Source organism: Thamnophis sirtalis, unplaced genomic scaffold (assembly GCF_051295495.1).
Source record: "Thamnophis sirtalis isolate CommonGarterSnake01/CBP01778 unplaced genomic scaffold, rThaSir2_p1.2 scaffold_15, whole genome shotgun sequence".
Lineage (NCBI taxonomy): Eukaryota > Metazoa > Chordata > Lepidosauria > Squamata > Natricidae > Thamnophis > Thamnophis sirtalis.
The window spans coordinates 36,143,362-36,166,723 of NW_028261395.1; the positions used below are offsets into that span (position 1 = coordinate 36,143,362).

The 23,362-nt window shown below is 40.3% G+C and overlaps 1 protein-coding gene across 1 annotated transcript in view; it reads right to left on the reverse strand.

Annotated features, from left to right (window-relative positions):
* The window catches only part of SGPL1 (sphingosine-1-phosphate lyase 1), a 62,452-nt gene that overhangs the window by 17,113 nt on the left and 21,977 nt on the right, over positions 1-23,362 (reverse strand). Inside the window, exons 3-7 of the mRNA XM_087702358.1 lie at positions 18,416-18,483; positions 14,583-14,730; positions 13,084-13,163; positions 10,542-10,670; positions 3,721-3,809 (exon numbers count right to left, since the gene is read on the reverse strand). Coding sequence (XP_087558484.1) covers positions 3,721-3,809; positions 10,542-10,670; positions 13,084-13,163; positions 14,583-14,730; positions 18,416-18,483 — 514 coding nt within the window. The remainder of the gene's footprint in view (positions 1-3,720; positions 3,810-10,541; positions 10,671-13,083; positions 13,164-14,582; positions 14,731-18,415; positions 18,484-23,362) is intronic.

Genomic DNA, 23,362 nt, shown 5'->3' on the forward strand with positions numbered 1-23,362 from the left:
TGAGGACCAAAAATTGTAGATACAGTAGCTTGTAAATCTTAAGATAGGTAGCAGATGGTGTGGCCAGAAATATTATTGTATTTTCATGACATTGCTTTTCCATTTTGGCATAAAAAGAAATTATCCTGTGTCAGTAAATCATATAAAATATAAAATAACAAAAAAATAAGTGCATTCCACAAATGATCTTCCTTCTAGAATGTAAATTGAAACTGACAAGAGGTTGAGAACTAGCTACTAGCCACAATATGCTAGAGAAATTTGAAATCAGATCAAGATTGTTAAAAGTAAAAGCAAGGAATATAAAGCTGGTTTATTTGATCGAGGTAACCCTTAATGGACTTTTGCTGATCAGGATTGAAACAATGAGGCCTTAAGACTTTGTTTTATTATACGATCTGAAGAGAAACCAGCATATTAAGACTTTGTTTATAAATAAGAGATGGTGTCAACCCCGAAGCTGGCCTAACTCTGACTATTTTCTTTTGGTAGCTTTTCTCTAAGGAGATTTCTCTTCCCATTGCTTCAGGGCTGACACAGCCTGGAGCTAAGGGGCCAGGGAGGGGGGTGTAGAGATAGCTGGGGTGTTATAGCCCAAATAAAGTTCTTTCCAGTGGGAATCAAGGACGTTCAGGCAGGTGTTTGAAAGGTGGAGACTGAGGTCACTGAGAAACCTGACTACATGCTGATAGGACTATGCGATTGGAGCCGGGGGGGGGGGGGGGAGACAAAGTTTTACTTTTAATTGGGTGTAAAACTGGTGGTAACCTAGAGCCAGTTTTCCACCAAGTCTGTGCCAATTTGATATGTCCCCAAAAAATGTTCTTTGGGGAATATGGCTGCCTCTGAGTTCTCATTGAAGGGGATGTATTATTTGGATCCTTGACAGATGAGATATGGAGGGGGGGGGGAGATTATTTAAGAGAAGGCAATCAGTTTCTAAAATTGTTTAAATTGTTATAGTGAAGGGCGAAGTCATTTTCTTTTTCTTACTGTTTTTTTTTTTGTTTTTTTTTTGCTATTCTTTTATTTTTTATTTTTCCCAGAAAAGACATTGGATCCAAAGAACTTCATAACTACCCTGTTTTCCTGAAAATAAGACCCAATCGGAAAATAAACCCTAGCATGATTTTAGGATGCTCGTAATATAAGCCCTACCCCCAAAATAAGCCCCAGTTAAGATCATCAGCGTTAACAACATTCCGTGCACCTTTGACATTTAGTCATGCTGGCCATATGACCAAGGAGAAGCCTTTGGAGAGTGCTGACTCTTTGGCTAACCCCCTAGAGTGGGGAATGACTAGTGCATATGTGCTATGGGAACCTTACCTTTACTCTAAGATCATCAGCCAGATGGACGCAATTAGTACCATATTTCTCCCAAAATAAGACCTAACCAGAAAATAAGCTCTAATGCATCTTTTGGAGCAAAAAATAATATAAGATCCGGTCTTATTTTCGAGGAAACACGGTAGTTCACTGCATTGAGATTCTCAAGAGAATAGTCTTCAGAGAATTAGAAACCAACTTTGAAAATCAAAAATGTTTCCAAAGCAGCCCCCAATACTTTATAGCAAAATGATCTCCTATTGAAGGCACACAGGGCAGTTCCTTATAGATTTATAGTAACTGCCTCAAAGAGACTTTGCCCATCTGAAATTACTTTTAAACTAATGCGATTTTAAGAGCCAGATTCACGGTGATGGGAAAAAATGGAAAAAGATTTAGTATCTGCTTAAGGTTTGTGAACTGCTCACTTCCCTCTTCTTGCATGGCATTACTGCAAGAAGACAGGATTGCTTTCACTTCTCTATAGCTCAGGGTACTTTCCAACCTTAAATTGCTGTAATGATAGTTTCAGGCGAATCAGCCTCATAATCTATGCCTTCTAATTGGCTTCTTTTAAACACTTGGTTATAATAATTTGTTCTTGTTTCTGTCTTTTTGAGGTCAAGCCAGAAAAAAGAGCAAGGGAATGTGTTACTTAAAAACAAAACTAGTTCTAGGAGGTTTGAAATTACCAAATTTAAAACTATATTATGAAGCAATAGTTTTATCGGTAATCAGTGACTGGATTAATTTAACAGATGACAGAATACTTAATATCGAAGGGCATGATTTGGTATATGGTTGGCATGCTTACCTGCTATATGACAAAAAGGTATATAAGAATGTTAATGTATTTTAAGGAATGCTCTACTGCGGGTCTGGAAAAAATATCAATACAAACTATATAAGATACCCATGTGGGCAATTCCTAGACACGCAATAGAAAACATAAATATAGTACAAAAACAGGATGTAATTACATACAGACAGCTTCTCACCTTAGAATGAGGGTATTACAATTAAAACCCTTGAATGTATTAAAAGAGGAAAAGGCAATTCAAACATGGTTTCAGTATGGGCAGTTACAGGCCAGATGGAAAAAAGATCAAAAAATCGGTTTTACGCAAAACGAGGATAATTTACTAAAACAAATTAGGGATCAAAGTCCAATGCATATAGAGAGACTATATAATGCATTAATAGAAATGGATTCGAAAACAGAATTAGTTAAAGACTGTGTGATAAAGTAGGCACAAAATTTTGAAGAACCAATAATATTGGATACATGGGAAAAGATTTGGGTAAGAAATGTAAAATTTACACAAGCCCAAAATTTGAGAGAAAACTTTTATGTTTTATAGATGGCATTTAGATCCTAAAAAACTGGCCTCTATGTATCCGAATTTATAACCTAAATGCTGGAGATGTGATTGCGCTGATGCTACATACTATCATATATGGTGGACTTGTAAAAAGGTTAAAGCATTTTGGATAAAAATATGGTGGATTATGCAAAATGTTCTTAAAAAAAGGATAAAGTTTACCCCTCAGTTATTTTTGTTAGATATAATTACTGATTGTACAGTTATAGAGACCAACCTAATTTTGCATTTAATAACCGCAGCAAGACTGTTGGTGGCGCAATACTGGCAGAAGGAAGATTTGCCTACTATTCAAGAATGGACATTAAAAGTAACAAACCTAGCAGAGATGGCTAAAATATCAGCATATCTCAAGAACCATTCAAATGAGAGATATAAACTGGAGTGGAGAAGATGGATTGACTATACTCAAAATAAATATGGGACTAAGAAATTCCAGATAGTTTATGACTGAAGAAACAAGGAATGATATAATCTGTTTAGAGCTAGCCTAGCAAAGAGGAGTTAAAGCTCAAATGAAAGATGATACTAACTTTTTTTTAAGTTTATCTTAGAATATCTTTGTTAAAGATTTATACCCTATATGGGTTCTGGGAAGCTGGGGGGGGGGAGGTTCGGGGGTGGGTTTGGGTGGGGAGAGTAGGGGGAGGGAGGTAAATATTTGTAAAAGTTTTTTTTTCAAAATTTTCAATTAAAAAAAAACAAAACTAGTTCCCATTGGAGGTGGTATTTTGCTTGTTCTGATCGGTTTGCCTGGACCAGTAGCGGAAATCGCAGGTGGCCCCACCCACTTGCCCCGTGCTATGGCATCTCATTTAGGCCCTTTTTTAACACAAAGTGCATGCACGAAAGGCGGAGTGCATGTGCGGACGTGATGTGTGCGAGTGAAGAGGACATGCACGCACGCTCGCTCACATTTCCAAACAGGTAGGGAAGGTAAGTGAATAACACCCCTGGTTCCCATAATAATAAACCCACTGTGACAGCCAGAGAGACAAGAGGTACATACATTTCTGGATGTTTTATTCCTTTTTCATAAGCCAAATCTCTGTAGGCTTTACAGGCCATCAGGATGCTCTCTGTTCCTCCAGATGTCATCTATCACAAAAGAAATAAAAACACATCAGATAACCAAATGATCATGGGAAAGCCCTAATAGAACGTACACTTAGCTAGTCTCTATTTTAAAAAAACTTTTAAAATTTAAAATTGTTGAAAAATAAAAAAAACATTTTTTAAACTTAAAAAAATCAAACTGACTGACACAGATTGAATCCAGCAATATTACCTTGGGATACATATACTTCCTTTCATTCATAAAACCTTCTCACCAGTGCTTTTCACACTTGGCAACTTTAAAAGGTATGGACTTCAACTCCCAGCATGTTGGCTAGGGAATTCTGAGAACTGGAAGTCCACACCCCTTAAAGTTGTCAAACACTTCTAACTAAGTAGTTAGCACCATTGTAGAGCAGTGGTCCCCAACCTTTTTATCGCCGCGGACCAGTCAGCCTTTGATAATTTTACCGTGGCCCGCTGAGCGCGCGCAGGGGTGGGGGGGCGTTGTTCGCGACGACACATTGATTGTTTATATATCAGATTGTTTTGATTAAACAGTTCAGTATGGCTAGCGTAGATAGCGTAGCACAAACTGCGCCTACGCAAGGCTACGCTACTAGCGCTGTCTACGCTAGCCCTACGTAGCTGCGCAGGCGCTCTTAGGTTTTTTTCAGGAATCGGCCAGCGCTGAAGCGCTGAAAAGGAATGAGAAGGGCGGCGCTGGACACAGGGGGGCGGTGGGCCGCTGGTGACATCAGAGTGCCACCAGCGGTCCAGTAACACCCCTTGTGCCAGTTAGCCCTAATTTGCATACAGAAAGAAACTATGGCCCCCGGCCGCTGCAGCGATCATGGCCCCCGGCCGCTGCGCGGCCCGGTGCCAGGTACTCCGCGGCCCGGCACCGGTCCGCGGACCGGGGGTTGGGGATCACTGTTGTAGAGTATATCTATGGAAATCTTGGATCTTTACATTAGCAATCTTAATAAATCTCAACAAATGACCACTTTGTGTCTAAGATCTCTTCTAATTCAAACTGAAGATGCATTTAGATAGGTAAAGGTACCCCTCACACATATGCATTAGTCATTTCCAACTCTAGGGGGCGGTGCTCATCTCCATTTCAAACCTGAAGAGCCAGCACTGTCTGAAGACGTCTCTGTGGTCATGTGGCCAGCATGACTAAACGCCGAAGGCACAGAGAACATTGTTACCTTCCCACCAAACGTGGTTCCTATTTTTCTACTTGCATTTTTACATGGCCGAAGCTGGGACAAGTAACAGAGCTCACTCTGTTACGCGGCACTAGGGATTCGAACCGCTGAACTGCTGACCTTTCTGATCGACAAGCTCAGCATCTTAGCCACTGAGCCACCTCTACATTTAAATGCATATAAATACTGAGTAGCAAACATTTTAAGCAATGTTTTGTTCTTGTTGCTGGATTGATACAATAGACAAATACTGACAGCCAGTGAATTATAATAATAAAGGAATTGGGCTAGCATTCAAGAGGCTCCGTTTTAACAAGACCCTCGGCCATTCTGCCTCACAGGGCTGTTGATTTGGAAGAAAAACAAGAACAGAAAGCGTTCTTATTTTTCCCTGAATTCCTGAAGAAATGGATGGATGGGGATGTATCATAATCAAGACAATATTGCAGCTATCTGGTTTAGGCATACATCCTATAAATGGGCAAAGGGCAAGTTTTAGTATTTTAAAGCTCAGAATATTCATCTTGAGTCATTACTGAAGCAGGAAAGAAAAGTCCATTAGTTATTTTATTAAAGCATCTGATTTTTTTTCTTAAACCACCTCCTTTGCTGGGCATCAAGATACGCACATTATTACGCCAAGGAAATTAAGGCTCCATATAAAACAAGAGTTGAGACTCTTTCTAACGCCTGCTAAAAGCCTTTTGTTTTCCAAATGACTTGTCACCTACTTGGAAGCACATAAATCATTCTCACAAGACTTTTTTTTTGCTGATTATTGCAGGACACGGGCATCCAGCCAACGTTGGTTGACTCATGAGTAGCTTACAGTTTTTTTTTTCAAAAGCAGATGTCTGATTCTTTCAACTAATACCCAGATTAAAAGGAAAATCCAACGTATAAGCGAAAAAGACAGACAGGGGAAGTTGTTTTAACACAGCACATCAAAAACCAGTGAGAAACCTAAAGAGAGGAGTGATACATAGTAGGTCTGTCTTAAAACTGAATAAAGGAAATGGTACCATCTATCCTTAAAAAAGAGGAATAAACAGGCATAGAGAACAAAACTCCCTTTTGTCTCTTTTCTCTCTCTTTCTCTGGTTGAGTTACATTCGACATCATACACAAAATCCATGAACCTTACTTTTTTCTTTTTCCCACTGGTGGTACAAATTTCCAATTCTTGAGGCACTGCGACATCATATTAATTATTCTGCTACTAATACAACTACACCCTGCCAACAAAAGTGCATATAGTCAAGGCTATGGTTTTCCCAGTTGCAATGTATGGCTGCGAAAGTTGGACCCTAAGAAAGGCTGAGCGCCAAAGAATTGAGGCCTTTGAATTATGGTGCTGGAAAAGGCTCATGCAAGTCCCTTGAAATGCAAGGCGGTCTGTCCTAGAAGAGATCAACCCTGACTTTTAGAAGGACAGATCCTGAAGATGAAACTCAAATACTTTGGCCACCATGAGATGATGAGAAGGAAGGACTCCTTGGAGAAGAGCCTAATGCTGGGAAAGACTGAGGGCAAAAGAAGAAGGGGGCGACAGAAAATGAGGTGGCTGGATGGAGTCACCAAAGCAGTCGGCGTGAGCTTAAATGGACTCCGGGGGATGATAGAGGACAGGAAGGCCTGGAGGAACGTTGTCCATGGGGTCGCGATGGGTTGGACACGACTTCGGACCTAACAACAGCAACAATACAACTACTATCTATCCGGAAGAAATCATGAAACTTTCTCAGAGTTTTGTAACTCTCTTGGCTGTCAAACCACTTGATTCTAAACATTATTCAGCACTTATTTATATATTTGGAACATGAGGGGAAAGTGAGAGCTCCTTCTGCCTGCAAAAAAAAAGGGGAAGGCAGGATGTTCAGGGTGGAATTTTATGTTCAGAAATGGTTCCTGATTCTCTTTTGGGAAAGGACCAATTGTTGTTGATGCTGGTGGCAGACACATGGCTTGGAGATCAGGAGAAGTTCAGTCTGAATGCTCAATTGGAAATCATGAGGAACTTCAAGGTGAAGCATTGTGTTTTGAAACAATTCTGGATTCTCTTTTGGGGAAGGGCTGACTTTTGGTCCTCGGAGAGGAAAAATCCTGAGGCCAGCAGTAGGCCTGCAATTGGACAGGAGTGCTGGAGGGAAGGAGACACCTGGGAGAAATCAAATTTGAATCCCTGATACAGTGGAATCTCTGGTCACAACCGTAATTCACTCAATTTGGTCGTGACCGAAAGTAACACTGACTGCGCAGGCGAGCACAAAAATAAAAGACGCAGAAGGGGAAATTGCTGCGGCAGGGAAAACGGTTGCAGCTGTGATCGCCACCCGAGGATGTGTCCGTGAACAGAGTGAAACATTTAGCGGATTTTTTGGTCAGCACCTGATTTGGTTGTGGTCAGAAACATTTGTGACCCATGGTTCCACTGTATGAACAAAACTAGAAGCTTGAAACTCACTTGGTAGCTGAAGTGGCAGCTACTCCAACAAAATGCGACACAATCACACCATACTCTGCAACTTGGCCACTTCCTTGCAGCTTCCAGACAAAAACATAAAGGGAGCCCCAAGTTGCATGTTGTTGTTTACTTTTATAATGCCCATATTAAAAAAAAAACAATAGGGGAAATCTTGGTAACTACGGATCAGTTAAGTTTGCTGAATATTGTTTAGCAAAATGTCAGGGTTTCAAATAGCATCCAAAATAAAATCTGGTTTTTGGAATGCAGGTCTGACACAAATTTTATGCCGACCCCTTCAACAACAAAATAGAAGATAGAGACAGGATCAGTTTTGGACAATGATCAGGACAGTTTTTGTCCCCATCGCTAGGACTATGTTTTGGTCCTAAGATACCTTATTGAAAAGTTTGCCTACAAGAAGAGGTTTTGCTCCATATGTAGCTTCAGGTGGCAGCTCTTTGGGACTATGGACAAGCATCTCCCATTTTTACATCCTTCTTTGTGGCTTCGGTTTCTTAGTATTCAGTATAAATATTAAAAAATATATATTTTAATCTAAAAGCTCTCACACAGTATACTTGAGAACTTTGGTAAATCTGCCATTAAAAATGTCAGAACATTATGCTTGGCTCTGAGAAAGACCTTTAAATTTACAGTATATCTAAAACAGATATATTTTAAAATTTAAACATTTTATAATATTGTGTCAGTAACCCTAGCTTTTAGTTATCCTTTACCTCTGGTAAGTTTCAGTGGTGTTATTGAAAAGGGTGTTATTTTTCTTGCTTGTATTTAATGCTAGTTAATTATTGATATAAAGATTTAAATTGAATATATTATGTATATAAACCAAAAACTCACCTAACTTTTAGGGGGAGCAGCTACATAATTATACTATATACCAGTGTTGGTGAACCTTTTCGGGCACCTGCTGGAAACCAGAAGAGCAGCCGCCCGGTGTGCATGCGCGCGCCAAGAAGACGATCTTCTGGTTTCCGACATGCATGCGTGAACGAAGATCAGCTGGCCGGTGCACATACATGTCATAAACCAGAAGACCAGCTGGCCGGCATGCATGTGCATGCCGGAAACCAGAATATCATCTTCCCAGTGCGCGCATGTGCACTGAGCTGCTGCTCTTCTGGTTTCCGGCGCTCCCACGCACGTGAAGACCAGCTAGTTGGTGCATCAGAACTCAGAAGAGCAATGGGCGACAGTTTGCGTGCCCAGAGGGATTGCTCTGCGTGTCATAGGTTTGCCATCACAGCTATATACAGTATATAAGCAAAACATAACCAAGAATATTCACTTATATTACAAAATTCTTATGAATTTTGGATTTCAGGCGTTATGAGTTAAGTTCTGCAAATATTATTCAGTAAGCACGAAAGAGTAAAATTATATTGATCCCTTTCCTTATATAAATAATTTTAGGAAGCTTTATTTCCCATGAAACTCAGATGAAAACCACACTATTTTGTTCCCCTTCTTTTCTGACTCTCTTTCTTTTCTTTTTTGGCGTGGTTGAAATAAGACAATGACATGTCATTCCCAGTCTTAAGAAGTTATCATCTTACACAACTATGTTTTGATGTTACCTAACTCACTGTTAGCAGAAGAATTCCAACCATTGTGAAAATACTGACAGAAAACAATATGTTGCTAAAGTCAGCATCTCATCAACCCAATGCTCACATTCTTCTCCTAACAATGGAGTAAAATGTTGGATCATTACAGTATTGCGTGCTTGTTAAAAGATAAAGGCAGTCTTTCTTTGAAAGGAGAAAAAAAATGCAAGGCATTTCCCTCCTACAGCATAGTTATCATTTTATGTACAATGGAATTCTGTTTTGTTGCTTTGTTGGGTTTAAGAAAACAACTTGATCTGTAATCTCTATACCAGCCTCAGATGATTGGTACTATCGTTCCCATCGTTCCCGCTGGACATAACTGATGACTGAAGATGATAGAACTTAACTTTTGTTGGAGCAGAACTCTTGTTAGAGGAAATTTGTCACAAAGAGTAAGCTGTGGTTTTAGACCACAGCTCCAGGTATCTTGAGCCATTACCCAAGACAAGTTCTTGTATAAAGATAGAATTGAACATAGGGAAAAGGTAAGTCCAAGAGCCACTGGCAGGAGGAAAAACACTGCATCTTTTTCATTTCGTTCCTCGGCATTATTCTTGGTCAGCTGCCAATTCTGTCTAGAAAGCACACACATTCCTGAAAAAAGGACACTAACTAGGTCAGCATTTTGCAGCTCGGAAGAGACAACAAATAACATTCCTGCATATCCACAGGAATCAAGTTACCTTTATGTTTTGGCATTCTTTTTGCCAGTTCTTTAGTTGCAGGAATAGAGACTCCACAGAAATATGGTGCACAACCAGTTTGTTAGAGAATGTTTCCAAAAGCAGGTTTCTGTAATGACTAGCAAGTCTCTAACAGATTCTGGGGAAGTCTCTGATGAGGGCGCTGTGTCAGAGGCAAAGAGGGGGCCAGAGTCATATGCCAGTTATCAGCTGCCTTCAGAGTCAGACATCAGTGAGAAACATGAACAGCTGGCACCTATTCCCTGTGTACGCATGCACAGAGTTGCCAGAGGAAGGGAACAGCTAAAGAACAGAGGTCAATTTGGGAGTACGGCCACAGGTGGACAACGAATGGCCTCTCCCAGAGGGAATAAAAGAGGAGCAAAAGGAGAGTGGAGTTTGCAGGAGTTAGTTCCCTTAATTGGTTCTTTTGCAGATATTGGCCTGTCAGCTCTCCAAGCCAGATAAGGTCTGTGACTGTAAATCCTCCCTTGAAAGACTTTGCTGTATGTGAATGAGCAGAATTCATGGTAAATTAATAAAAGGGATTTTTGTCAAGGAGTCTGCTTCATGCTCTCGGGAAGCCTGGGTCAGAGCACCATGTAGCTAACCAACTCAGGATACAAAAGCCGGAATTTTTTCGGGATACTTTGAAAACAAATCCTGGAAACAATGCAAATGTCTATGGATTGTTTAACATGTAAATGTAAATAAAAGCTGTAGCTGCCTTAAAGATAAGTGGACAAGGCTACCAAGGTAACATTTGTCCTCTTACTTACTGTTCCACATGATTTAGGTCCACCATGAAAAAGTGTGCAAGCCATTCTCACAACCTCTGCTTCCATCTTCCTCACACCTGGGAATACATCTGGATGAAGTGGATTAGTCCATGCAAATTCCTCATAAACCTTGAAGGAAAAGAAAAATACTCCCTTGAAACTATGCTTCCACCCATGTTCTTTCCTTCTGTAACTCCTTTTTCCTTCGTAAAGCTGTTATTGTCCACTTATATATAGAATGCAGCCACCTCTTTCTATTTTTAGTTCACAAAGAATTAGCAGGTAGTCCTCATCTTGCAACCCCAATGCAGCCGAACATTTCTGCTGCTAAGCAAGACAGTTGTTTAATGAGTTTTGTCTCATTCTGCAACCTTTAGTTCCACAGTTAAGTGAATCATTGCAGTTGTTAAGTTAGTAGCATGGTTGTTGACTTCCCCATTGACTTTGCCTGTCAGAATTTCACGAAAGGTGGTCACATGACTCCAGGACACTGCAGCTGTCATAAATGAGCCAGTTGCCAAGTATCCAAATTTTGATCGCATGTCCATGGGGATGCTGCCCTTGCTAGTATGTCCCAAGCACTCTCAGGGAAGAAGTATTTTAAGAGAACCTTGAATCAACTACCACAGACAGGGATGTCAAACTCAAGGCCTAGCGGCCAGATCCGGCCCATATGGTGCTTAGATATGGCCAGTGTGGCCGCCCTGGAAACAGAGAAGGACTGGCCCGCAGTGCCTCTGTCAGCGAAAATGGAGCTTGGTAGGGCCGTGAGCTCCGTTTTTGCTGGCAGAGGGCTGCAGGAGGCAGTCGCAGCTGAAAACGGAACTCAGAAGCCTGTTTTCGCTGGCAGAGCACTCGGGCCACCACAGACGCCCCCAAGACAAGTGACATCGAGCTGGCCACGCCCACCCTTGCCATGCCCACTCCAGCCCACCAGATCAAACACAACCCTGATGTGACCCTCAATGAAATCGAGTTTGACACCCCTGTACTAGCAGAAAAACTGACCCTTCTCTTGACCCTTCACCACTTAAAGAACCAGTTCCCAACCAGTTCCCAATGTCTTCCTCCTGAAATTTTTAAAATCCACCAACATTTTGTTGACATGAACCTGAATCTTAATAAAATGGTCATTTATTATTATCTGGATCTTTACATCACAATTGTGATGTAAACTTCCTTTCTCAGATTCTACCTGCTTTAACAAAGCTGAAATAATACACTATTAAGGTAAAGATAAAGGTTCCCCTTGCACATATGTGCTAGTTATTCCCGACTCTAGGGAGCGGTGCTCATCTTTGTTTCAAAGCCGAAGAGCCAGCATTGTCCGAAGACATCTCCGTGGTCATGGGGCCGGCATGACTAAACGCTGAAGGTGCACAGAATGCTGTTACCTTCCCACCAAAGTTTGTTCCTATTTTTCTACTTGCATTTTTACATGCTTTTGAACTACTAGATTGGCAGAAGCTGGGACAAGTAACGGGAGCTCACTCCGTTACGTGGTGCTAGGGATTTGAACCGCCGACCTTTCTGATCGACAGGCTCAGCGTCTTAGCCACTGAGCCAACACGTTATGTAATACATTATTACTTAAGCATTTTAGGATGAGGGAAAACTGCAGTCCTTGAATGATTGTTAGACAATAACACTCATCTGATAGGGTTGATGGAGTCCAACAGCATCTGGAGGGCTGCAGTTCATCATCCCTAACCCTCGATTTTATGCAAGGATCATTATTTTAAGCAACCTGAGGATATGAAAGATTAATTTAAAAAATGTAAACAGCACAAAAATATATGAAGGTCCCTTTCTTGTTATCATACGGCTTTTCAGGATAAGGGAATGTGGGGTTTTTTTGGTATCCTAACCCTACTTCAAATAAGAGAATACAGTTTATACCCATGTCACTAAATATATAAAGTATTTAAATATTCAGCACTATTGCTGTATTTACATCTATTGTTGCCTTTAATGAAAATAAACTAAGTCTTTGAACAAATCTTAGAAAGGAACTAACACTAGAAACTACACTATGATTTCTATTTTCTTTTACTTTTCTGGTGTTTCCTTTCAGTTATTTTGTACCTCCTGGCTTGGAGTTTTATGACTGTTATTTTGTCAGCATTTTTAGCCATACCGTGGAAGTGTTACTATTTTTCTACTTTAGGTACCAAAAAAGCCATTGAGAGTTATTGGATTGCAATGGAATATACCCTGTTTCCTGAAAATAAGACCTCTCCGGATAATAAGTGTGCATATGCTAAAATAAGCCCTCCTCAGAAAATAAGCCCCCCCCAAATTGCAACACAGCAGCAGCCATGAGATGACCACGCTCGCCACCTCCTGCACCTCAAAAATAAGACCTCCCCGAAAATAAGGCCAAGCGCTTATTTAGGGGGTCAAAAGAAAATAAGACCCTGTCTTATTTTCAGGGAAACACGGTAATTGCAATCAACCAATCTCATCTGGAATGCACTGGTAGTTTTTAATTATACACACACATTACAAAAGGCAATTCTCTAAGAGTTTCATGCTATATTACCTTAACAAGCAGATTAACGAGTTTCTCATCCCCACTGTACACTGTGCCAGATACTTTGCAGTCTTTCCAATTTACGTTACCTAAGAATACAAAGGGGGGGGGGAATGTTGACTCATTACATGAAAGCTCTTTTGGAAACCAAAGCCATACTTTGTTTCTGGTTCACATTATCTTAGTTTGTCACTGCCAGTCAGTTTGTCATGCTGATGCTTCCTATATTTGCAAATGAAGCAGCTTAATCCTAGATGAACCAATTTAACACATATGTATTTCGGAAAGCGTTGCCAATTACTGGTTGAAACATTAGGCTGGTCTTCCATATGTCAAGGTTCCGACAGATGTCCTAATTAATTCATGAGTCTCGAGCCAAGTTTCAAAAGGAAACCAGTTATTTATTAGGTCGAGTGAGCTCAACTCTGTCACATGTAGTTTATGGCTAAACTTTGACCCTGTTTCTCCCCTCCTCACAGTCTGTGTCATAAATCACATTCTCCAACGAGGCACTCCCATGGGCTGTAGAAGTCCACACCTCACAAGCTGGCTTTGGTAAACTGAGATCCGACCCTGGAAGAAGATATGCATGGAATGTGCTCCCCTTTTTCTGCCCATGGCAACTCGAGAGCAGACTAGAAATGCTTTTACGAGTTGACACCATATATTCTAATTAATTAGATTAGTTAGTTAGTTAACTAATTACAGGTAGTCGAATTACAACAATTCATTTAGTGACTGTTCAAAGTTACAACAGCACTGAAAAAGTGACTTTTGACCGTTTTTCACAGTTACGACCTTGACAGCATCCCCAATGGTCAGGTGATCAAAATTCAGATGCTTGGCAACTGGGTCATACTTACAGCAGTCACAGTGTTCTGCAGTCATATGATCCCCCTTTGCAACCTTCTGGCAAGCGAAGTCAATGGGGAAGCCGAATTCACTTAACAATAGTGGTTAAGTAATGTAGTAAAATGGGGAAAAGCTCACTTAACATATGTCTCACTTAACAACAGAAATCTTGGGTTCAATTGTGGTGGTGGAGTTAAGCACAGAATGCCCAGCCGTGTTTAGAGCTGGAAGATGGAATTCATAACTTTGGGAGCAAATTTCTGCAAGACACACCTAACAGCTACGTACATCTTCAGCATGCAACTAATAGGGTTAATTTTTGCAAGTGGCATTGGGGAAAGGCAAGGAAAGGGAATCCATTTTTACATTCTGGAGCCCTTAAAACAATGATAGATCATTTTAAAAGAAGGTATCAGACACAACTAAAGGTTTATCCAACCAAGGAGATTTCCTATAAGTTGGGAGAATCAGAGATGGTAGTCAGTGGCACAATGGAAGCAAATCAGATCTTAATTTTTTTTTACCTCTTTAAAGACCTCTATATCAGTTATTAGATAGCAAAGACCATATCTTTCCTCATATTCAGATCTATAGTCTTAGAATTGGCTAAGGAACAGATTTTTTCTTCACATCCCAGTAGATCCTCAAAGTCATACCCATAGTGCTGTATTCCTTCATCTTCTTCAATAATTCTGGCTTGCTGAGACCTATTGCTGGCAGGGTCCTGAGATAATTTTTCTTGTCTTGCAAAAAGGTCAATTTGGCAGACATCTCATCCAAAGTCTTGTCTATCTGTTGCTGGATCTATAAATGACAAAGAGCACATGTAAAACTATTAATAAAGTGGATCTTTTTAAATTAAAGATACCCTTTAGCTGCAGATCTTTTGTTAAAAACAACAATCCCAAGGTTACCAAATTTTTCGGAATTTCAGTTTCAGTTTATTGGTATTTGTATGCCGCCCACTTCCAGGGGACTCTGGGCGGCTTACAGACAAACAAAGTATAAGACGCACCGGAGTATAAGATGCACCAAGTTTTTGAAGAGGCAATTTTTTTTAAAAAAGTCTTTGCACTCTGCAAACCTCCCGAAAACCTCCCGTTTTTTTCCCCCCCAAAATAGCTCTTAGCCAGCTTGTAGAGTGTTTGGGGGGGAGGGCAAAAAATTGCCTGTTTTTCGCAAAAATGGGCCCATTTTCATCAAAAAAAAGGGCATTAGGAAGCTTATAGAGTGCTCCTGGGGGCTGGGGGGGTCAAAATTGGGCAAAAAAAGGCCCATTTTTTGCTAATTTCTGCCCTCCCCAGCCCCCAGTTCTCTGAAAGCCTCCTACAAGCTCTGCATGGCCATTTTAGTGAAGGAGAGGGGTTTCAGGAGGTAAAAAATGCTGTATTCAGTGCATAAGACGCACCCAGATTTTCAGCCTCTTTTTTGAGGGAAAAAGGTGTGTCTTATACTCCAAAAATACAGTATTTGCTCTATTAGCCGATCAGTGGCCTACAAGTCAAATATATGTCACAAGTGTGTGTGTGTGTATATATATATGTGTGTGTGTTTTTTATTTGTGCTGATAAATAAATAAAGGGAGACTAGTATAGATCTATTTCAAGCTATTTAGCTCTCATCAGCTAGCCATACCCTTACTGGGATTCGAACTAGCTGATGAGAGCTAAATAGCTTGAAATAGATCTATACTAGTCTCCCTTTATTTATTTATCAGCACAAATAAAAAACACAAATATAACAAAGGCAACAGTAAAAATATTGGGTTTCTGTCATGATGGACTCTTGTGATGAGCCGACTGACAGATGATGGAAGCAGTTAGCTTCCTCCCATAATTGGGGCTTACCGGGGTTGTGACTCTAAATATAGATGATAGATAGATAGATAGATAGATAGATAGATAGATAGATAGATAGATAGATAGATAGATAGATAGATAGAGATATAGATGATAGAGATATAGATAAGATAGATAGATGATAGATAGATAGATAGATAGATAGATAGATAGATAGATAGATAGATAGATAGATAGAAAGAAAGAAAGAAAGAAAGAAAGAAACGTATTCAGTTCTGAATGAAGTTTCCTGTATGAGAAGCTAAGCATCTTCAAAGAAAAAACAAAGAAAATTCAATTGAGTTTCAAAGTTTCAAAGCATTTGTATGCTGCCCAATCCCATAGGACTCTGGGCGGCTAACAATACAAATAAATCAAAAGGGAATAAGAGGAAAGAAAAGATAGATTTAAAAAAAACACACCATGCACTCCGTTCCAAGTGGGGCTGAACCATATTTTGGGGTCAACAGCCCCAGGCCTGCTGGAACCTGCTGCCAGGTTTTAGTGGCCTTACAGAAGGCCGAGAGAATGGGAAGGGTTCAGATCTCTGCGGCGAGATCATTCCACAGGGCCGGAGTAGCTACAGAGAAAGACCTCCCCCGAGTAGTCGCCAATCGGCATTGCCCGGTCGGCGGTCCCGTAGGTATCCAGGTCCTAAGCCATGTAGAGCTTTAAAGGTAACGACCAGCACCTTGAAGCGCATTTGGAGACCGATGAGAAGCCAGTGCAGCTCGCGGAGGATAGGTATAACATGGGTATACCTAGGTACACCCAATATCACTCGCGCGGCTGCATTCTGGACCAATTGTAGTCTCCGAACACTCTTCAGGGGCAGCCCCAAGTGAAGCACATTACAGTAATCAAGCCTAGAGGTGACGAGAGCATGAGTGACCAAGGGTTTCAGGAGTGGCTGGTCTCAACCAGCAGGGAGGTGACACGTGGCTGGATCCAGATGATAGTTAACACCTCTCTCCGGGAGGGGGTCCTTCCTGCACCTCCTAAAGGATGCGGTGGTGAGACCCCTCCTGAAGAAACCTTCTCTGGATCCAGCCATTTTGAGTAACTATCGTCCAGTCTCCAACCTCCCCTTTGTTGGGAAGGTTGTTGAGAAAGTGGTGGCCTTTCAACTCCGACGGTCCTTGGATGAAACCGATTATCTGGATTCCTTTCAGTCCGGTTTCAGGCCTGGTTACAGCACGGAAACTGCTTTGGTCGCGCTGATCGATGATCTCTGGCGAGCCAGGGATAGGGGTCACTCCTCTATCCTTGTGCTTCTTGACCTCTCAGCGGCCTTCGATACCATGAACCATGATATCCTTCTGCGACGGTTGCGGGAGGTGGGTGTGGGAGGCACCGTTCTTATCTGACTCAATCCAATCACAAGAGGATAAGGTCAACCCATTCTGGATACTCCTCCCCCCCTCACTATGGAGAAAGAACCAGTTCCAACTTTACATGAATGATACACAGGTATTTTGGAGCTTTTTCCCCATCTTCTTTCTGTGGGTCAGCCTTCATAGTCAGCTTCTGCTTGGCTTGATTGTGGTCAGGCTGAGGTATAATAGTTTCAAGCTGAATTCAGGCAGGTCAGAGCACTTTGATTGAAGATAATTTTATCCAATTGGAAAGGAGAGTTACCAGCTCTAGATAGGCTCGCCCCCCACCCCTCTGAAAAAGCAGATTCACCTCTTGGGAGTCTTTCTCAATTATGCATTATCTCTGAAAGTTCACGTGGTTCCTAAGGATGAGCGACATCTTCTTTTAGCTGAATTGCATTCCCCTTTCCTGGTTCGGAGTGCTTTGCCCTCCACGATTCATACTACAATTGCTTTCCAAAAAAAGATTGTTGTAGTCCACTTTCTGTGAAGATGTCACTGAGGGAAACTAGAGCATTGCAATGAGTCCAGAATGCTGCGGTCAGGTTTCTGATGGGTGTATCCTTGTGATACTTGTTCTGGCTCAGCTCCACTGGCTTCACAATTTTTGAAGGCCAAATTTAAATTGATTTAATGCATAGATTCCTTTATGGCTTGTGTCTTGGGTACCTTAATGGAATGGTAGAAATCACCTTCCCAGGTGTGATTTTAAAGACATACTCTATGTTATAGGGCAAGTATTCCTTCTTCGAAAATTGCATTAAGATTAATATAGAATAGATATTTTGGAGTTCTCCATATGTTTTTCACCGCAATTAAGTAATGTTCTCTTGTTTTATCTGATGTAATTGACATTGGTTAAGTTCAGTGTTTTTTCGATATTCAATATGGTATAAATTCAACACTCAATCCAATAAGCAAATATTTGTTCCTTCTTTTCCCATCTTCTGTATTAAATGTTCTGGGATCTTCAAGGATCCCTCTGAATCATTCACCAATGAAACAAAGCATATGAAGATACAGACACTTGCTAAATAATCCATTTTTAGTAAGGCTATTAAGGAGAAAGAAAAGAATCAATGGTGAATTGAATTTTGCTTGGTTTTCAACAGGCCACAAATTTGGGCTTGAAGTGGAATGCTATCGCATTTGAGCTAAGCATTCATATGTTATGTTTTCAATATTGTTATTTTACTTCATTCAGCATTGATAAATCAACTCATGTCCAAGCCATTCTCAAAATATCTTAAATTTATTAAGCAGCTTAAAACTTACGATGGGACCAATGATGGGCAGCTTGCGTATAAATCTGAAGAACCATTTTTTAAATCGTGATGTTAAACCTAAGGGAAAAGAAAAACAAGAAGATTTTTTTTAAAGGAAAAATTATCCAAAACCAACTCTGAGACACACAACACACACATTTACAAAATATGTAAAACTTTCACAGAAAAGGTAGAAAGTCAGATTTGTAGGTATCTACAAATCAGGCTTACATTTTAAATCTTTTGTGGATACTATTAAATAGTGGATACTATTAGATTGGTAAGAGCAGACAAAAATATTCCACTATTGTATAAATGTCTATAGAGATTCTTAGTCATCCAGTCATGGTTGTCCCAAAGGTGCTTTTTCAAGAGGCAACTGAACTTTCTTGTTTTTCTTCGAAGACGTTTCACTTCTCATCCAAGAAGCTTCTTCAGTTCTGACTAAGTCGGAATTGTTGACTGAGCAGGAACTGAAGAAGCTTCTTGGATGAGAAGGGAAACGTCTTCGAAGAAAAACAAGAAAGTTCAGTTGCCTCTTGAAAAAGCACCTTTGGGATAATCTTGTAAACTGATATACAGGTAGTCCTCTACTTATAACCATTTGTTTAGCAACCAAAGTTATTGAAAAAACTGACTCATGACCAGCACTTGCAGCCTCCCCAGTCATGGGTCAAAATTTGGAAAATGGCATTTATTTTCATCCATTACAGCACCTCCGAGGTCGCTATGTGTGACCTTTCCAGCTGGCGTCCGATAAGCAAAGTCTATAGGGAAGCCAGATTCACTTAATGACATGATTCATTTAACAACTGCCGTGATCCAGTTAACAATGGAAAACAAGGTTGTCAAATCATATGGGACATACTTAGCAAGCCACCTTATTTAGCAACGGAAATTCTAGTCCCAATTATGGTTGTAGGTTGAGGACTGCCTTTGGTACATCCTGTAAGCCTACAAACCCTTCTATTGTTTTTCAAAATAAAAAGCTTTTTTTTTAAAAAAAAAAAAAAGATTCTCCAAGAAAATGATACAAGTTTAGGAGTCTCCAAATTTCCGTGGCTCAGCCATGAGATTGAAAGAGTTTTAAGATGATCTCAAGGGAGCTGAAGGCAATTAATGGAATCTGCCATTTATGCCAAAGAACTATGTTGCTAAGTGCAAAACTTCTTTTTTAACTTAAAACAATCAGATTGGGGCTACTTTCTGACTCTTTTTAATATGTAGCTCCATCACAAACTCTTGGATAAGAGGGAAATTAACCAAAGACTTCCATGTGCTCACACACGTTGTCAGGCCTGCCTCATTCAACATCCAAGAAAGGAAACCCTTAACTCCAATTAGTTACAGAAAAGGTATTTTATTGGATCTGAAGTGAAAACAGCAAAAGTGAAGCAAGATCTGAGGCAAAAAGGCGCAAACTTGTACATATCAAAAGTTACCCAACTCCCTCCCCTCAATTACCCCAGCCCAATGTCCAACCACCAACCCTCAAAAGTATCACGTGGGGCTCATCTTCAGGTAGCCTCATTCAGTTGGTATGCAGGACCTTCAGCATGTGCAGAAGATGGTGAGAACAACGTTCCCTTTTTTGAGATGTCTCCACCAGCATGCTTCCCCTCCCAAATACCATGCGCCTCCTCCCTCCCCGTTACCATGGCGGCCGATAGCAAGCAAACGAGATAGAGGCTGACACATGTACTTTTGCATTTACATTATCTACCCTGCAAAACTCTATTTACCAAAGGGATTCTTTGCAGGCTTTCAAATTCCAATTAGCAGAAACAAACAACAGCAGCAATGGAACAATTAACCCAATTTAACATTTAAAAAAACAACAACAGCTGAACATTAGCCATAAAAATAATGAACCAGAGCAGGTATGGCAAAATTATTTTCTAGAAAATATTTTCAGCAAAACCAATATACATCCATCCAGATTCTAAAGGAATAGGTTTGTTTGATAAATGCTCCCAAAGTACTGCAAATAAGTCCATGGTTTAATTTTTTTAAGCAACAAGCTCACTGTTCTCTCTCTCTCTTTTTCAAGTTTTTTATTTTTTATAAATAAACCAAATCAATGCGTGAACAGTGTGACACCTGGGTGTCATACATTCTAATACAAATAAAAACCACCAAAGTTAACCATAATTATTACATTCAATCAACTTATATATTTCTAGTAAATACACATTTATCTTAGGTTGCACTCTATCATTGTCCAGTTGTTCCACATTTTCTCGTTATTCTTTCATTTTATTATATAAAAATGTATTCATTGATATACCCTTCTCTTACTTTTATCACCTATTCTATTTTTTAATCTCATCACCCTTTATTAAAAGACTTTTCCTTTCTTTCCTTTCTAATTTCTAATCATGTCACCTACTTATAAAAAAAAGATAAAAGAAAAGAGAAAGGAGAAGCAAATCAGAACAACATAAAAGAAAAGAAATCATCTCTTGCCCGCTTCGGTACCTTAATTGCTATGCTTTTATGCTCACTGTTCTCTCTTGACCAATGTTTATTGTGCACCATTAAGCCAGTGTCAATTCTTTAGCAATCACATAGATGGATTTTCTCTGTGAGGTTCTGTATCTAACCTGATATTCCAGATCTTCTGATGGTGTGGTCACTGACACGGAGTCCATCCACCTTCTTGTTAGTCATCCTCTTCTTTTTCTTTCCACCTTTCCCAGCCTTCTTAAAGCCTTCTCCGGAGAGGTAGTCCATCACAAAATGTGCCCAAGATAAGGTAACTTGAGTCTCCTCATTTGTGCCCTCAGTGAGAACTCTGGATTGATTTGTTCAATGATCATTTTTTTGACTCTCCACAGTATTCTCAGAAGTCTTCTCCAATAGCAAAGTTCAAAAAGGCCAATATTCTTCCTATGTGGCTTCTTCAAACTTCCACTTCCTTTGTGTGGGACGTGTGGGAGCTGGGCAGGGGCTTGGACTTTCATTTGGATGGGGAAAACCTGGAAACTTTCAGATTCGGGTTTTCCCATATGTGCCAATATGACATCTCTAATAAAATGGAACTTTGAGGAACATTCAAGCCTCGGAGTCATCTTTTGTTGGAGGTGTTACTTGGAATTCTGACAATGGTTCTGTAAAGCTCTATGAAGCAGTATATATGTCTAAATGCTATTGCTATTATCAATTAAGGTTGATTGTTATAAAGGAAAACCGACTGACAAAATAGTCCAATATATTTTCATCATTTCATTTTTTCACTATGTTCTTTAACTTTTATTACTAGATGTTGCAGATGCATTGCATTTTCAGCTATAAGACTTCGGTCATTAACATAGCAAAGATTATTGACCTTTATTCTTCTAATTTCAAAACCACATTTCCTCTTCTTCCAATCCAGTTTTCCTTAATATATATTCAACATATAGGTTGAATATATATTAAGTAATATAGGTTGTTAGCTGTGAGGTCGTGTCAAACTCCATGGACAACATTCCTCCAGGCAATCCTGTCCTCTACCATCCTTTGGAGTCCATTTAAGTTCACACTTACTGCTTCGGTGACTTCATCCATTTGAGTTTCATCTTCAGGATCTGACCTTCTAAAGAGCAGTCAGGGTTTATCTCCTCTAGGACTGACCGGCTGGACCGCTTTGCAGTCCAAAGGACCCGCACAGGTCCTCCCAAGTTGAATAAGTAAGGGGATAGTATATAATCGTCTAGCTCTTTTTATGAATATGTCTGTCTCATGAGGACAATGAGATGAACTTGGATTCCCACTTTTCTAAGTACGTTTTGCGGCTTGACATGACTGACCCATTTGAAGCATGTAGTAAATTATTTTTGATATTAAAGTTTCCCAATCTCTTGTCCCCTATATCATTCCATATATTTCTTGGCACAGCTTGGTTAGAGAACCTTGACTGATTCCATGATCTTTGAGTCAGTTACTGTCTGTGCATATTTGTGTTGTGACCCACCAGCAGCCGGCAGAGCTGGCAGCAGAGTCGGACAGTGAGGAGGTTGGGGAGAGCATGGGCCAGTCTTGGAGGCTGGGGAAGGCTTGGACGAGGGCTCTGTAGGCAGAGACAGGGCCGAGGCCATCTGGCAGTGATCAGGTACCTACAGAGCTAGACAGCAATGAGGCAGAGGAACAGCTAAAGCCTGTTCCCAGTGTGCGCATTTGCAGAGCTGCCAGAAGAACAACTCAAAAATCAGGGTAGACTTGTGAGTAAGTCACAGGTGGAAGGTGATTGACCCCTCCATAGGAAATAAAAGAGGAGCGAAAGGGGAGTGGGCTTTTGCAGGAAACAATTCATTCGTTCAGTCATTAAATTCATTTCAGGAGTGTGAAGATCTGTCCGTGAATCTCAGAGACTCTATGCCCAGCCTTTCCTTGCACAGAACCTCATTTGGGAAATATTTACATGGCAGCTTTCCACAATAGATAAGGCCTGTAGTCATAATTATTTCTTTGAAAGACTGTTTGTCAGGCCTTGCTGAATGTGAATAAGAGGAATTCAAAATCCGTTTGAATCGGATTTCGGGACCAGAAATCTGCTTCATGCTTTTGGGGAAGCCTAGGTTGGAACAAGTTGACCTTTAGAATGCCAATTTGAGGTTGCAACTCCTAAGATCAAAGATTTATTTTTTTAAAGACCTTCCTTAATTTTGTCTGTTTCTATCCTCATTGTCTTTACAGATGTTGTTGTAATACAGCTTCTTGCCTTTTTCAATAGCTCTCCGAAGCTCTTTGTTAAGTTCCTTCTGAAGAATGTTGACTTTCTGGGTTTTACTTACTTTTCTCTCCTTGACAATCTTCATAGTTTGGAGTGACATCCAGTTTGCTTTCTTCTGTTTCTCATCTTTGGCAGTGTTTTTCAAAATTCATCCTTAACCATTTCTTTTAAGTTCATTCAACAGTTCACCACTTTTTATAGGGCCAAGGTGGCACAGTGGTTAGAGTGCAGTACTGCATGCTA